The sequence below is a fragment of the Marmota marmota genome, unplaced genomic scaffold (genome assembly GCF_001458135.2).
Source record: "Marmota marmota marmota unplaced genomic scaffold, marMar, whole genome shotgun sequence".
NCBI classification, from domain to species: domain Eukaryota; kingdom Metazoa; phylum Chordata; class Mammalia; order Rodentia; family Sciuridae; genus Marmota; species Marmota marmota.
Genome location: NW_025999962.1, coordinates 5109263 through 5126849, shown reverse-complemented (window position 1 = coordinate 5126849; position 17587 = coordinate 5109263). Strand labels below are relative to the sequence as shown.

The 17587-nt window shown below is 48.3% G+C and overlaps 1 protein-coding gene across 2 annotated transcripts in view; it reads right to left on the bottom strand.

Annotated features, from left to right (window-relative positions):
• A4galt (alpha 1,4-galactosyltransferase (P blood group)) overlaps window positions 1-10306 on the bottom strand; it is a 22559-nt gene extending 12253 nt beyond the window's left edge. For both annotated transcript variants that reach the window (XR_007347564.1, XM_048803046.1), the window contains exon 1: window positions 8709-10306. Coding sequence is in view for 1 of the 2 variants with exons in the window: in XM_048803046.1 (XP_048659003.1) it covers window positions 8709-9088 (380 nt within the window). In the remaining variant the exon portion in view is untranslated. The remainder of the gene's footprint in view (window positions 1-8708) is intronic.
• Between the last annotated feature and the right edge of the window lie 7281 nt (window positions 10307-17587).

Below are 17587 nucleotides of genomic sequence, written 5' to 3'. Positions count from 1 at the left end.
GGGGGGGGGGGGGGTGCTGGGAATCGAACCTAGGGCCCGTTATCACTGAGCTACACCCCCAGCCCTTTTTATGTTTTGAGACAGGGTCTCCCTAAATCACCCAGGTTGGCCTTGAACTTGTGATCCTCCTGCCTCAGTGTCCAAGATGTTTAGATTAGATCCCAAGCAAAACCCAATTTGATGCTGCATTCAAATGAAGTGATTTAGAATGGTTCAAAGTAAGAGCAGGAGCAAAGGTGTGTAGACAAAAACAAACTGGGTTGGGTTGGTGACACATGCCTGTAATCCCAGCAGCTTGGGAGGCTGAGGCAGGAGGGTCATGACTTCAAAGACAGCCTCAGCAACTTAGTGAGGCCTAAGCAACTCTGTGAAAACCTGTTTTTAAATAAAATACACAAAAGGGCTGGGGACGTGGCTCAGTGGTTAAGCCACCCCAACCCCTTCAATCCAAAAACAAACCAACAAACTGGCATCATGCTCTGTTCAAGACAAACATGACTTAATGAGCCATAGAAGACAATCTATAATGCTAATGGTATAATTCATAGTCAAAGGGCCAGGCAGTCAGGGTAATGGTCCCAATTAAGGTCTCAAATGTAAAGAACAGGAGGCTCACTGGTGAGAACATTCTAGCAACTCCTTTAGGAAATGGAAGGTGGGGGTGAACCCCAAAGGGAGTTAGTTATAGGCAGGATTAAAACTCAAAGTCTCTGGGACACAGCCAATGCCCAGATACATTCCCAATACCTGTTTCACATAGATTTGAATCAATGCTCAAATGCAAATGCTCTCCGAGGTTAACACACCAAAATGGGTTTTCGGCTTAGGGGACAGTGTCCCGCCCTGGGGGAGTTCCCTCTCTCTTAAATAAAACCCACTCAGTTCACTCTTGCCTTCTGTTATTACTCATGGATTTCATTCTTCAAGTTTACAGACAAGAACCCAGAGGGAAACTGGCAAACCCAGAGTGAGTCTCATCTCACACTCTGGTTTCTGCAGCAATTTTGAAGAAGCAAGTCCAGGGACACCAAGATAAACAGATTAAAGCACACAAGGGGAATGTTCACCTCACTTCTCACAGTCCAAGAAACATTAAAGAGAACAAACCTAAATGAGAATTCAGAAGACCTCATTAAAACAATCACTGAGATACCACAATATTTCAAATCCTCTATCCCAATAATAGAGAATGTACTTTCTTTTCAAGATTTGAGATAAGGGATCATTCATGACAATTGGCTACATACCAGTCCACAAAGAAAAATCTCAATAACATCCAAAAATATGTTTTAAAAAACATATAATCACAAGAGTATAATTAGTTTAAAAATCAGGGAAAAAATTTTTTTTAAATACCTTGGGGTAACTTTTAGATCACAAAGAAAATACAAACTGAATTTGTGGTATGCCTATAAATTAAGAATACTCAAAATACTACGTAGCCAGGCACAGTGGTGCACACCTGTAATCCCAGTGATTCAGGAGACTGAGACAGGAGGATTGCAAGTTCAAGGCCAGCCTCAGCAATTTAGCAAGACCCTAAGCAACTTAGTGAGACCCTGTCTCAAAAACAACGAAACAAAACATTAAAAGGCAAAGCTCAGTGGTTAAGCACCCCTGAGTTCAATTCATGGTAGCAAAAAAGAAACAGTACAAACTATGTAACCAAATCTATAGGCTACAACTACAAGAATAATAATCAGAAGGATATTTTGTATCCAATACATGTAAGTCAAACAGAAAGGATAAAGATAAATAAATGAAGTGCAGCCTAAAAATGTTAGGAAAAGAACCATAAAATAAACAGAAATAATTAATAAGGATTAAAGCAGAAATAAGCTGGGCATGGGAGTGCACACCTATAATTTCAGTGACTCTAGAGGCTGAGGCAAGAGGTTCACAAGTTCAAAGCCAGCCTGGGCAACAGCAAGACTACCCCCCTCCAAAATAAAAAAATAAAAAGGGGTGGAAATGTAGCTCAGTGGTGGAATCCCCCTGTGTTAAATCCCAAGTACTTCAATAAATAAATATTTTTAAAAAGAAAGAAAGAAATGCCAAATGAAAAAATAACCAAAGAGCAGTGAATTTTTTAAAAAATAAAATAGTACTTTCTAAGGGCTGGGGTTGTGGCTCAATGGTATGGTGCTTGCCTAGCACATGTGAGGCCCTGGTTCGATCCTCAGCACCACGTAAAAATAAATAAATAAAATCAAGGTATTGTGTCCAACTTAAAAAAAAAAGATATTTAAATTAAAAAAATAGTACTTTCCAAATAAAATGTAAAACCTGAATAAAATAATTTCTAGACAAATGAAATAAATACATCAAAACTGATCTCCAAAGAGAGTCTAAACAGGCTGAGGTCTATTTAAGAAATAAAATTGTTAAGAAAAAAATACAACTGGGCTGGGCGTGGTGGCACGAGCCTGTAATGCCAACAGCTGGGGAGGCTGAGGCAGGAGGATCACAGTGTCAGCAAAGTCGAGGTGCTGAGCAATTCAGTGAGACTCTGTCTCTACATAAAGTACAAATCAGGGCTAAGGATGTGGCTCAGTGGTGGAGTGCCCCTGATTTCAATCCCTGGTCCCACCCCCCGCCCAAAAAAAATAATAATAAAATGTAGAAGAGCCACCATTACTAAAGAAAAGCATCAGGGCAAAACATTTTTTTTAATTAATTTATTTGTTTTTTGGGCACTGGGGATTGAACCCAGGGCTGCTCTACCACTGAGCCACATCTCCAGCCCTTTTAATTTTTTTGAGACAGGGTCTTGCTTAATTGTTAGAGGCTGGCTGTAAGGATGACCTTAACCTAAGAAGGGCTTTAGCTTAAGTAACTCCATTTTGAAATAAAAGTGCAGTCCCCACCAGGCACGCCTATGGAGCCCTCCAATAGGGTCATCATCGTAGCCTGGTAAAATAAGTCACTTGCCATTTGCCTTCACATTGATAAAGGCTAAAGGTGAGAGATCAGGGCAGAGACCACCAGACCAGATGGCTTGACCTCAGAACAAAAGACCTCAATGAGAAACCCAGTAACAGCTGATAGGGATTGAAAGGGGGGTCAGAAGCCCCAAAATTTAGCATAAATGATGGAGCAAATGAACAGACATTCGGCCAGCCGTCACTGATGCCCACAAGCCTGAGAGCCTGAGGAGGACCTGGGCTGACATCCCAGCTCTTCTCATCTGCCTGATCCTCTGCATCGTCCTCGCCACCCTCAAACTCTGCAGCAGCCTCCAACTCTGGTGAGACAAGGACTTCTCCTTATGACCACCTCCTCAGCCAGCCGTCAGCTCCACCCCAGGAGAACCCTCTGTCGGTTCCCACCCTGGTCGCTGCGGTCTCGCTGCGGTCTGAGTGAGGGTGCATCTGCTAGACTTCTTCAGGCTTTAAACCTGGCACTTGAGCTCAGCACGCGGAGGGAAGGTCTGCACAGGTCTGTTATGGTGAAGTGTGTTTGCAGTGCTTAGCGTTAACTTAGAATTGTTTGCTTTGAATTGTGTCTATTGCAGTGCACAGGATTAAGGATAGTCATTCCTTGATTAAGAACCTATAGAGTGAAATTGTGTCGAGTGATTTGAGTAAATAAAGCACCGAAAAGGGCAGAAGCTCATGGATGTGCTTTATCTCTCCCCTCCACTGCAGACGTCCTGCTTTTGCCCATCAAAACACTGGCCTTGTACCATTGATCCTCTGCCTTTGCCTCCTGAATCCCTGGGATTGAAGGCACCTACCACCAGGCCAACTGAGCAAGACATTTAAAAAAATTTTTTTTGTAGATGTAGATGGATAAAATACCTTTTATTTATTTATTTATTTATTTATTTATTTATTTTTATGTGGTGCCAAGGATCAAACTCGGGCCTCACACGTGCAAAGCAAATACTCTGCCACCGAGCTCCAGATCCAGCCTTGAGCAACACATTTTTAGGAGGAATTCTCCAGACTCTTAAATAACACAGAAAATTTAAACTGCTCTGTAACAAAATATAGGAAGGAAATTTTTTCCTAAAAAATTCTAAGTACAGTAGGGATACCAAAACCTGACAAAGACTGTACCAAATACTCTATTTTTCAATTTTTAAAATGAATATTATAATAAAGATCCTAAATAAAATGTAAGCAAATTGGCCTGGGGATGCAGCTCGGGAGTAGAGCACTTGCCTAGCATGGAGGAGACCCTTGGGTTCAATCCCAAGCACTGCAGATAAACAAACATAAACCAAGCAAACAGAATTCAACAGCATGTCATATGAGAAGAAAAAAAACATCCAATCCAAACGGGGTTTATTCCAGGATGGTTTGGTATTAGGAACTCATTAACATAATTAATCAGCCTAATAGATCTAAGTAGAAAAATCATCTGGCTAGCCCCAGTGACTTTAAAGATATTTTGAATAAAATCAACAACATTTGCTTTTGTTAACTTAGAAATTAATGAACATTTCCTTAACAAAGTTACACAGAACAACACAAAGGTCAGAAGCCAGATTCACACTCAGGGGCTTGAGATCAATCTGGGGTCAGGAAAAAGCAAGACTCCACCCCTGACCACTGTGCTGAATGCACTCACCAAAGCCACTTGACAACAGGGAGAAATCAGAGGCAAACGCTGGAAGAGAAATAGTTAAAGCTGCTCTGTTCTTGCCTGGGGCGCAGTGCCTGTAATCTCAGAGACTTGGGAAGCTGAGGCAGGAGGATCACAAGTTCAAAGCCAACTTACTGAGGCCTTGTCTCAAAATAAAAATTTTAAAGGGCTGGGGATGTGATTCAGTAGTTAAGTGCCACTGGGTTCAATCCCAGGTACAAAAAAAAAAAAAGAAAGAAAGAAAAAAGTCAACAAAAGGTGTTTGAAATCTATGTGAGAAAATTCTTAAAAAGTAAACTTGAACAAAGGGAAAGACAAACTGTACTTCTGGACAGAAGGCTCAGCTCTGAGCCAATTTTCTGAGCCAATTTATAAATCATATGTGATTGTGAAGTTAGACAATTGAGTATAAAGTTGATATAGAAAAATAAACAGGCAAGAATCTACAGAGACTCTGAGGAGGAAGGATTGGCCGGCCCTGGTGATATGAAAACACCCCTATAAAGTTTCAATGACTTAAGCCACACAGCCTTGGCATATGATCAGAACACAGACCAACGAAGCAGGAGAACTCACAGAAGCGATAGGGCGCATTCAGGTACAAAGGAAGCAGCTCTCAGACCAGAAGGATAAAATGGGCCTTTGAACATGAGGTCTTGGGCCACTGGGATAGCCCGGCTCACACCTCAGAACCTGCTCCAGGATCAACTCCAAATGTAAACATTAAACCCATAAAAGTATAGAACAAAACATGAGAGAAACTTGTTTATAACTTTGGGGTTGGGAACGTTTTGTTAATTTGGCCATAAATTCAGAAGCCATAAAAGAAAAGATGAATGGACATGACCCCTGGAAACAAGTCTCTCTACACTCCCCAGACCCCAAACAACTGCCGTTCAGTGAGATGCCTCCAGAGCTCCGGCAGGACTCAGGGACAGGTGCACCTGGAGCACAGGGCGCTGATTTTCCTAATGAACAAAGAGTTCCCAGAAATCCAAGAGAAAAAGACCAACCCCCAAAAAGAAAATGGGCAAAGGACAAATCACAGACATGCAAAATGCGACTCTTAAACAAGTGAGCAAGACCAAGGATCTTTATAAGTCAGAGAGATGCAAATGGAAAGGCTGAGATAGCATCTCTCACCTATCTGATGGGCAAAAACCCCAGCACTTGCCAACACATTCTTCTGGCAAGGCCAAGGGCAAGAAGCCATCATCATGTGGTGGGCAGGCCACATGGTGCCACTCAGCAGAGAGGGCAGCTGACCCTCCACCAAAATTACACAGGCATTTCCTCCAGCAGTGAGCCCTCCCACGCTGGGAACTTACAACACAAGGGTGACATTTGTACAAGGTCACAAATTTGTTTGCAATTGTGAAAGATTAGAAAACTCAAGGACTTTCTTGAGAAGCTGAGTCAATAAACAATGACAAGCTGATACGTTAGAGAGTAATGTCAGGGCCCCAAGGCTGCTTTGACTCACTGTTAGGTCCTTGCTCTCACCTCCCACCCTGACCCTAGCACATAATATGTGCTAAGGCACATACTTTGAACAAATGAGTAAATAATCCTTATCCTGTCCACAAAACCAGGATCAAATATGATAACTAAACCAGAGCAAGCTATTTGCAAACTATAAATCATGTCCAAATGCAAATTTTAGCTGTTAGAAAATGTTATTAATATATCCTGCCTTACCATCTAAGGGTACAAAATAAGGTCACATGCCTTTTACTCTCTCTCTTGAAGTACCTGAGTATTCACCAGTCTCAAGAGTACCTTTCTTGTTTCCTTAAGGCTATCCCATCCTCCTCAGGTCACCCCAGGATCTACATGGGAGGCTGGACTTTAGATCAGGCTTAGGCAGTGAGGTTGTGCATTCCTTTAATCCCAACTACTAGGGAGGCTGAGGCAGGAGGATTGCAACGTCAAGGCCAGCCTGGGCAACTTAACAAGACCCTCTCTCAAAATAAAAAATATATTTTTAAAAAGGGTCTGGGGGAAGGGGTGGGGTTGTGGCTCAGTGATAGGGTGCTTGCCTAACATGTAACGCACTGGGTTCGATTCTCCAACACAACATATAAATAAATGAATAAAAGTCCATCAACATCTAAAACAAACATTAAAAATAAAAGGGTCTGGGGAAGTAGCTCAGAGGTAGAGGGTTCCTGGGTTCAATCCCCAGTACTACCAAAAAAGATTAGGTGGTTGTGGTTGGCTTCCTAGGGGCAAGATGAAATCACTCTCACTGACTTTTATGCTAGATAAGGGAGAAATAGTTACCATGAATCTGGGCTCCTACCCATTCCCTGTGGACCCAGGCACACGGCCAGGTGCATAACACAGTGCTCTGGTGGCCACATAGATGAGTCTTCTGTCCCTTGCTCTGCCCAGAGATCGTAGAGAAGCAAGCAGCAGGCAAAGATCTTCATCAGACAAACGCACACCTGGTGGGGAAACGCCATGCAAAGCGAACCTAAAATTTTCAGCCTGAATTAGGAGAGTCCCGAGTTTGCTCTACTTGAAAAAACGTTCATGTATTGCTTCACCTTCTCCTTTTCTTACTGTATTAAAGGTTAAAAATAGGTGTGAAGCTAGGTGCAGTGGCACATGCCTGTAATACCAGCAGCTCAGGAGGCTGAGGCAGGAGGATCATAATTTCAAAGCCAACCTTGGCAACTTAGGCCCTAAGCAGTTCACCAAGACCCTGTCTCAAAATAAAAAACATAAAGGGCGGGGGATGTGGCTTAAGGGTTAAACACCCCTGGGCTCAACCCCCAGTACCAAAACAATAATAATAATAATAATAAAAAGAATAACAGGCAGCTAAAGAGACTGCCACCCAGCATCATGGTGACTGGATACTCCCATTCTTCACAATCTTCTGCTAAACGACAGCCGGAGCAAGGGTCCAGGTCTGCAGCCACATGATGGGAAGTGAAGTAAGCCAGGTTTAGAAAGACAAATACCGTAAGTGCTCACTCATTTGTGGAAGCTGACAGTCCATCTCATAGAAGTGGGAAGAACAGAGGTCACTCGAGGCTAGGAAAGGGAAGGGGGAGGGGATGGAAGTAGATAACCAGGACCAAAATAAGTTAGAGAGGGGAATGCCCGTGGTGTTTACAGCACAGTAGTATAGCCCTGGTCTAGAACAGTTTGTGACATTTCACAAGGACTAGAAGAGTCCAAAGATTCCCAACCCACAGAAAGCATAAATGTTTGAAGCGATGCCAACGCTAATTGCTCTGATTTGATCATTACACACTGTATACAGGTGCTGAATGACATCACCATCCATCATATGTACAGACATCGTGAGTCAATTAGACATTTCTTCTTCAGTACTGCGGATTGAACCTAAAGACACTACACAACTGAGCCACATCCCCAGCCCTTTTTATTTGTATTTCCAGACGGGGTCTCACTAAGTTTCCCAGGCTGTCCTTGAGCTTGCAATCCTTCTGCCTCAGCCTCCCCAGTAGCTAGGGTTGCAGGTGTGTGCCACCATGCCCGGCCCAATTAAACAATTTAAAAATTAAAAAAAAAAAAAAAGCTGAAGAAGCCGAGGCACAGCTGGGAAGCCCCGCAGCTGGGTTCAAAGGCCCTTTGCCAGGTGAAAGGGGTCCACCCAGCTTGGTTCTCCTGGGGAGAGGGTTCAGTGTCATTGTGATAAAGAGCCAAGTGGAGGGAAGAGTTTAGCACCACGGAGGCTAACAGTGCCTGGCCCTTAGTGGGGCTCAGATGGTTCATGGATGCCCCCAACTCGAGGGCAGCCCTAGAGATCTGCCAGAAGCAGCGAATAGAGGCTTTGCCCATGGGGCGCGCGCCCGTTGGCTCCGTCCTACGCCTGCGCTCCTCCACTCAAGTCCGGCTCCATCCGCGGGCTTAGACTTTGCCTAGATGTGACCCCGGGAGGCCATGATGCTCCTGCTGGAATGGGCTCGTGGTGGGTGAGTGTGGGTACAGGGGGGGGCATGCGGGTACTAGCACGGAAAGGAAGGGTGCTCCCTGGGTCCTGCTGCCGACTCCACACGGCGAGAAGCTCCTGGACCCACTGACATCTGCCCTGAGGGAGAAAAAGGAGGCAGAGAGGAGAGGAGAGGTTGCTCACCACATACCAGAACAGCAGAGAGGCACCACTCCCCCAAAACCCACCAGATATGGAGGGTCGCGGAGGAATCCATGCGCTGAGAGTGCACGGCTTGCGGTCCGCAGGGCAAACTTTGAACCCAGCCCTGCCACTCATTGACTGACTCGGGCGGGGCGCAGGGCACTTCCCGTCCCTCCGGAGCCTGTCAACAGGGATGTTTACACCTGCTGCCTCCCAAGGAAGAGGGCTCAGGGGATGAGGCTCATGGAAGGCCCCGCTCAGCGCTGGCAGCTGGCACCAAGGGGGCTGAGACTGCACTGAGACCCCCTCTAAGGAGACCAAAGCCTGCTCATCAAGTGCCCGCTCAGCCCCCTCCTGGCCTCTGGTCCTTAGGTGCCTCTGGGGCATCCCCTGGGACCTCCATTTACAGACCTGCCCATCCTTTTCCAGGGCTTCTGCTCGCTCTCTTTCCCACTCGCTGCTAATGCAGCCAAGTCAGCCTCACAAAAGCGCACACACAGATAGAGCAAAACAAAAATTAAAAACTCCACCCCAGCACACACTGCGAAAAGCCCTTCACCACAGGAGACCAGACAGGGCAAAAACCTCACTGATGAGCTCAAGCAAATCGATAAGCAACACAGGAAGACCCCAGGTTCTCAGACCACTGACCTACAAATGCCATTTCTAGGAAATGGTGAGAACACTCACCCGCAGCCCCAGGAATCGCACATAGGCACAGGCCCCCTGTGGAGCCAGCTGGCTGGAGGCACAGCCGTTGTAGAATTCATTCAGATCACAGACTAGCAGGTGAATTCCTTTCCATGAAAAGTACATGCATAAATTCAATGAAGTGTTTAAAAAGCCAAATATTTATTGAAAAACCTAAATATCAAAGGCAATCCATCAAATAAATATGATGTAACAAGATGTAAGAATTGAAAAATACAAAAATGACAGGTGAGAAACGCTCAGGAAATTATCCTATTAAAACAACTGTAAGACAAGATATTCAAATATGGAAAAGGGTGTTTTTTAAAATTCTGGCAAGGGCTGGGGTTATGGTTTAGCAGTAGAGCACTCACCTAGCAAGTGCGAGGCCCTGGGTTCAATCCTCAGCACCACATAAAAATAAATAAATAAAATAAAGATATTGAGTCCAACTACAACTAAAAAACAAATATAAAAAAAAACCTGGCAAAAAAGGAGCAATTTTAACAATAGTTAGCTCCAAATGATGCAAATGTGGAATTTTTCCTCCCTACTTTGTTCAGTTAATTCATTCAAGCAACATTTAGTGAGCACCTACTAGGTACCAGCCTGAGCACTTGGACACCAGGATTTGGACAAGGTCCCTTCCCTCCAGAAGCTTCCTTCCTCCTTGGAGGTGAGGAGGGGAAGATCCAAGTGAGAGGAACAAAATGCAGGGTAATCAGCAGGAGTTGTGAGCACATTTAGGAAGTACCTGAGAGGGAGGCGGTGGGGAGACTGGGGTGGAATGTGTTCCAGAGCTTGGGAGGTGCGCTGCTGGTGAAGTCATCTACCTGCTGCCATCCTCCATGCTGGGACCTTGGAGGTCTGGATGGCCAGGGGTGTTTAGGAGTTGCTGGCTGGGGCTGGTGAGGTGGATCATAATCTCCTGATGTTCCACACAAGCCACCTCTAGTGGTTCTGTGAACCCTGTCACTCACCAGCCCTGACCCAACCCACAAGGGGAAAACTCCTATTAGCCTAGACAGCTGCAGAGAGCAACTGGTACAAGGAAGCAAAACACATTTTTTTAAGAGAAGAATCTGCACTTCAGAGGTTGTCTTCTAATGCTGGGCTGTCCTAGCAGCCGTGCAGACACACACCTGGGGCACAAGGAGGACACCTGGGAGAAGGACAGCTCCCCTCTCCCCTTGTTTCCTGTTGTTTTGTTCTTTGCTTTGAGGACTTTCCTTTCGGGGATTTCAGCTGTGGAAGCACAGGGTGGAAGTCAGGGGTAGGGACCCCCATCATGTTTGAAGAGCTGGGGGTGGGGGGCAGCACGGTGGGTAGAAGTCCTGGCCCACTCTTGGCCCTGCTCTGTGTCCCTGGGCAGGGTGGCTTCCTCGTTCTTTGGAAGGTGGCAAAGCAGAAACCCTTCAGCGGCTGGAGGAGAGAACAGGAAGGCCTGAGGTACAGGCCAGGTGCTGGGGCATTTGATGAATGAGAGGATAAATGGTTCTCAGTGACCCCAAAGGGAGGGCAGGGAACAGTGAACCACTCAGAGTTGGGGGGAGGGGAGGGCAAAAGGGCCGTGTCAGTGGGTGCAGGGGACGCGCTCTTTAACCCTCTCAGAGCCAAAGACTCAGCTGAATCTGCCAAGGAGGTAGAAACTTCTACCCGCGAGTGACAGAAAAGGAAGCCGAGGCATGGAGGTCCAGCCCAGCGGCGAGGCGGCGCGGACCCGGGGACCGGATCTTCCAGCGCAGCTCGCCCCAGCCCACCAGGGCTCCGCTGGGACCTCGGTGTTCCCAGCTGGAGACGTGGAGGGGCGAGCGGACGCCCGGAGGGCCTCTGCGGATGCCTAGGAGGGCGCTCCGCGGCTTTCCGGGGTCCCAGCCCTTACCCAGGCGGTTCCTCCACCCGGAGGGTCCTCCCCGCGCACGTCCCGAGCCTCTGCATCCCAGGGCAGGGTGAGCTGTCTGAGCACAATGGGATCAGCCTGACCTAACTTTCTAATCAGTTTCACCTTGGGGTGGGGGGTGATGGATTCTGGGCGGTGGTGTCAGGTNGCCCTCTGGCCCCTCGTACCTCCGGCTCCCGCGGAGGCGAGCAGCCCACACCGGCCCCAGAGGCTGCTCGGGGCAGTGCCGGGAACCCCGCGGGCGCCAGCGCCGCCCCCCCCCGGCCCTGGGCGGGGTCAGCGCCGCCCCGCCCCGCCCGGCAGTCGGGTGCCCAGCTGCAGGGTCGGTTCACGCCCGCGGCCGGCTCCGGGCCAGCACCTCCTTCCCGCTCCTTAGGGTCGGGCCTGCGCCCAACAGGTACGGAGCCAACCTAAGGGTTTATAACCCCTTTCCCCATTTAACAGATGGGAGGCCTGAGGCTCAGAGCGTTCAGTAACTTGAATGTCCCGCAGTCCGCGAGCAGCATCACCGTGGGAGCCCAGGTCTGTCAACCTGACACCACCGCCCAGAATCCATCACCCCCCACCCCAAGGTGAAACTGATTAGAAAGTTAGGTCAGGCTGATCCCATTGTGCTCAGACAGCTCACCCTGCCCTGGGATTGGCCCCCTTCCTGTAAGAACCCACTCGCACAGAAGCTGGCACCCCCACCCACTTGCACCCTGACCACAACGTCTTTAAACTATGGAGCTGTCTGAGTAGATACTAGAAGTGTGAATTCTAAAAATGTTCTGTTAGTTGGTACTTTCCGCTTTATGACTTATGGTTGTACGTGCCTCTCCCACCCCTTCTTGGTTGGATTTCTGTGTTGAATGGCCCCTCCACCTGCATTCAGTGTCTTGGGCTGCAGAACTGTCTGCTTTCTGCTCTCCTGACCCTGACCAGAAGAAATCCTTTATCTTTTCTTCAAAAAGACCCAGAGTTTTATTTGGAATTTTAGGATTGGGCCTTAACAAAACGGGGAGTGGGGGTGGGGGAAGGGACTTCATCCCAGTGTTTCACTGATTTTCAGCTATTTTCTCGAAAGCTCCTCTCCCCACTTGCTTCCTCCTGGGTTGGATGCGCAATCCTGTGGTCTTTACTTCCTCCCCGCCCAGCCTCTCCCAGGCAGCTGAGAAAATGGAAACAACCCATTGCAGCTGTGAGAGCTGGCACACAGTAAGTGCCCACTAAATTCGATTTGACAATCCCACCAGCTCCCACCCCCACCTCTGAGTGGCACCCACTCCCCCTCCCTCCTGAGACCAGGCAGACATCTCCAGGCCTCTGGCCCTGATGGCCCTTTGCATTGTTGGTCCAATCCTCAAGTCAATGTTTCTGCCCCTCTCCCCTCTCCCTGAATCCTTCCCGTCCAGGCGCTGTGGTTGAACACCGATGAATGTCCCGCAGTCCACGAGCAGCATCACCGTGGGAACCCAGGTCTGTCAGCCTGACACCACCGCCCAGAATCCATCACCCCCCACCCCAGGTGAAACTGTTATGGGCTGATTAAAAAGTTAGGTCAGGCTGATCCCATTGTGTCAAATCCCAATTTGACATTGATCCCATTGTCAAACAGGAAAACTAATCTCCCCTTATTACCCCTCCCCGTGCTCAGGAACTGGTGCCTCCCTTTTCTCCTTCCCATGTGGCTGACCAAGAAGGGCCAGGAAGGAGGGCCAGGTGTGGTGGTGCATGCCTGTCATCCGGGCGACTGGTAAGGGTGAGGCAGGAGGATCGTGAGTTCAAGGCTAGCCTCTGTAATTTAGTGAGGCCCTAAACAGCTTCTGGAGATCCTGTTTCAAAATAGAAAATAAAGGGGGCTGCAGATGTGGCCCAGTGGTTGAGCACCCCTGGGTTTAATCCTTGGTACTAAAAAAAAAAAAAAAAAAAAGAGGTCCTCAAAGAATTGACCACAACTCTCCTCCCATTCTCCCTGAAAACTCCCCCAGTGGCTCTTGTCCCCCTCCCCATCCACAAAACTGCATTCTGTTTTATTATTATTAAAATTCTATTTTGTAGTTGTAGATGGACAGCATGCCTGTATTTTACTTATTCATTTTTATTCAGTACTAAGGATTGAACCCAGGGCCTCCCCCTTGCTCTGCCACTGAGCCCCAGGCACAGCCCTCAACTGCATTCTTGAGCTGTTGTCTGTGTTCCCGAATCCAATGCCTGAGCCTCAGGCCTTCTCCTACTGGGCCCTCCAGACGTGTTTGTCACAGCCTACCCCCTCCGTTTACGGCGCTTCCTCTTGGCTTCCTGGACACCTCACCTGCCCAGTACTTCTTCATCCTTCCTGGTCACCTCCCCATCCTCATGGCTGGCTCCCCTCCCAACCTCTAAAGGCTGTGAGGGCCCATGCTCTGCTCTTGATCTTCTGTCCCCTTAAAGCTCTTTATCCTGATGGTGTCACCAGTCCTGTGGCTTTGAAGACTATCTGCTCTTGTCTGAATGACTGTCCCCTACCACCACCCACACACCCACTGAATTCATATGACAGTACTGGGAGGTGGTTCGGGGATGGGGCCTGAGGAATGGGATTACAGCCTTTATAAAAGAGATCTGAGGCTGCCTTGGTGGCACTCGCCTGCAACCCCAGAGACTCCACTTGGAAGGATGAGGCAGGAGGATCACAAGTTCAAGGCCAGTCTGGGCAATTTAGCAAGACTCTGTCTCAAAATAAAAATTTTTAATGGGCTGGGGATGTAAAGGTAGAGTGCCCCTGGTACTAAAAATAAATAAATAAGCCTGAGATCCCTTCCTCCTCCACTCTGTGAGGACACAGCTAGATGCCATCTATGAGAGAGCAGGTCCTCCCCAGACTGGATCTCTGATGTGTTGACCTTAGACTTCTAAGCTTCCAGAACTGTGGAGGATGAATCTCTGTTATTTATAAGCCACCCAATCTGTGTTATCTTATTACAGTAGCTGGAGAGGACAAAGACATCACCTACTGCTGACAATCTCCACTGTTTTCCTCTTGCAAACTGAACACGCTTTCCATGTCTCTTACGCACTCCTTGTCCTGCTGGTCCCCTGCCCTAGAACATGAGCTATTAGGGCAGAGGGTGCCCTTGTCTTGTTCATGACTGTTTCCCTTCCTAGAATAGTGCGATGCCAGGGCAGTTAATTCTGCAAACAGAATAAAGGATCTTGGACCCTTTTATCTCTTATAAAAAGATCTCTCTCTCTCTCTCTTCTGGGATGGAACCCAAGCCCTCACTCACGCTAGGCATATGCTCTACTGCTGTGGGAGATCCCCAGCCACATGTAAAATCCTTAATGATTTTTCTTTTTTTAATATCGTTTTTTAGGTGTAGATGGACAGCATGCCTTTGTTTTGTTTACTTACTTTTATGTGGTGCTGAGGATCGAACCCAGCGCCTCGCACATGCTAGGTGAGCGCTCTGCTGCTGAGCCACCACCCAGCCCCTTAATGATTTTTCTTTACATTGGCTTTTTTATTCCAATAACTGTATTTTCAAAGGAAACTGTGTACTGTTACCTGAAAAGGACCCCCCCGTTGTCACTAAGAAGAAAGAGCCACAGGAAGTGAAACCCCTGTACAAAGCTCACCAGCCCCCAGGTGTCAGGGTGGAGGCCTCCTCCCCTGGGGAGTCAGAAAGAGCTGGGGAGCCAGGCCAGCCAGCTCCTAGCAGAGACTTGCCCTGGGCACAAGCAGTGAGGAGGAAGAGCCTAGGAACGAGTGGCCTCTGGAGCCTCTGAGGCAAGCCACCTCCCAGCAGCCAGTCCTTCCCACAGCCCTCTCAGGCACTCCCACTTTATAGCCTGACAGCCAGAGCCAGGAGGGGAACTGCCCAGAGTCAGAGAGCAAGTAAAAGGTGAGGAGACCAGAACTGAAGTTTGACCCCAAGGTCCCAGCAGCCTGAGGCCAGATCCCTTCCGGTTTGAGCTGGCCTCACAGTTGGGGAGCAGGGAGGGTGGAGGGGACCCTCTGGGCCTGTGTCCATCTGTAGACTGTTGCCCAGGTCACGGCCTGGCCCAGGCTGCCCTGGACTCTCCTCACACCCTGAGCACCCTTTTTGCCCACTGCCCCATCGGCTGCCATCCCAGTGCCCACGCAGGTCCCCTTGGTCCCCAGGAGGACTTTGAGAGGAAGGGAAGGTGGACCTCAGGGCTGGATCTCAGAATGGCCCTGAGACCATTATGAAAGAAGGGGAGGCTGCGTGGGCTCAAGTTGGTCTGTCTCCGTGGCGTGGTGGGTGGGCGATCGCTTACGTTCTCTAACCCTCTGTGCCTCCCTCTTGTTGGTAAACCAAAGCTAGGAAAGCACAGGGCCATCTGTGCTCGGTCCACCCACAGTGAAGGATGGAGGAAGTACTGGCGGTGACCCGGATGGGGCAGGCTCGGGAGGTGGGCATGGCCTCCCCTGAAGGCCCTCAGCTAGGCCCCCAACACTTGCATCTGCAGGGCTGTCCTGGGGGAGGCACGTTCTCTGCAGACCCACAGAATCTGAGTTCCAAAAGCAGATCTAAGACCCACATGAGAAAGAAACTCCTGACCGTTGGCATGGGCAGAAGTCACTTGGATGCAGCTCAGAGAGGTCACTTGCCAGGGGCAGAGCACTTGCCTTACATTATAAGGCCCTGGGTTCATCTGAAAACAGACAAACAGACCAAAAAAAAAAAAAAAAAAAAGTGTCTTTCCATCAAATTCAGCTATCTCCACTGGGTATTTCCTAGGCTCTTGAGCAGGGGTCAGAAGGCAGATTGCAACATCCTTACCTCAGTTGGCAGGGCAGGGGACTCCCTCTCTAGCCTCTGTCTTCGGTTCCCTTCCCTTCCCTTCCCCAAAGGATATTTTATGTTTCTTATTTTGAGATAGGGTCTCATTCATTTGCTGAGGGTCTTGCTAAGTTGCTGAGGCTGGCCTTGAATTTGCAATCCTCCTGCCTTAGCCTCCTGTGTCGCTGGATTCCAGGTGTGTGCCACCAGGCCCAGCGATGGTAAACATTTAAAAGGAAGGGAGTTTTGTTTAAAACAGTAGATTGGGGGCTGGGGATGTAGCTCAGTGGTAGAGCATTTGCCTAGCATGTGGGAGGCCCTGGGGTTGATCCCCAACATTGCAAAAGAAAAGATTAATTACAGTAATTCCTTCTCATTTGAATGAACTAATTCTGTGAAAAGCTGTATTTCTAATGATAAAGGAAAATTAATGTGAAGCATTAAAAATGTTGTAATATAAAGAAATAAACATTTGAATTTTTATTGAGCTTAACAGACTGGGACATGTTGGTCTGTGCGTTCTTTTTTATGATGGGGAACAAAGAGATGTTTTGCTTTCTCTGTGTAAACCAAGAGAATAGACGGGGCTGGTGGCTGGAACTCTAGGCAGAAACTGGACCACAGAACAGCAGCACAGGCTCACGGCACCGCTGGCCACATGATGGCCAGAGGAAGAGGCGCCTTTCAGTGTGAGCACAGTCAACCCCGATTGTGAAGGACAAGAATTCAAAAGAAGGTTAAAAAAATGAGTAACTAGCCACGTGTTACCCCAGAAGGGACAAGCTCTGTTTCCAGCCGCGGACCAAGGGTCACACATCCAACCAGAGACCTCAGGTCAACTTGGAAGACATAGGAGGACAGGGAAGTCCATCAGAAGTCCATCAAGGAAGTGAAGGACCCCGACCTCAGCCCTAGTCACAGATTCATCCCAACCAAGAGGACGCAATCTTCCCAGCCTGCCCCGCCTGCTGGTCCTCTGCCCTAGACCACCCTGGCCCACTGCTCTGACCCTAACTTCTCAGTAGGACTTCACAGTTTTCATATCCGAGTAATTCTCACATAAATGTAGGGTGCCTTTTTTTTTTTTTTTTGGTACCAGGGATTGAACTCAGGGGCACTCGACCACTGAGCCACACCCCCAGCCCTGTTTTGTATTTTATTTAGAGACAGGGTCTCACTGAAGTGCTTAGCACCTCACGGTTGCTGAGGCTGGCTTTGAGATCCTCCTATCTCAGCCTCCCAAGCTGCTGGAATGACAGGCATGTGCCACCTTGCCGGCTATTTGAGTCTCCTGAAGGGTGGGTCACTAGGGCCATGCAGGCAGGAGGGCACAGGGCGGCTCAGAGGCACTCCTTCCTTCCCTGGCTCCTTCCTTGGGCTGTCAGAGTTGGATTTGACTTCATTCACATTCCCTGTTGAAATGGCCAGTGTTCTCTGGAACCAATAGCATTACATAATTATAAGAGGATTGATTGCGATGACTCATGCCATCAGAGGCTGGGAGGTCCCACAACGGCCATCAGCAGGCTG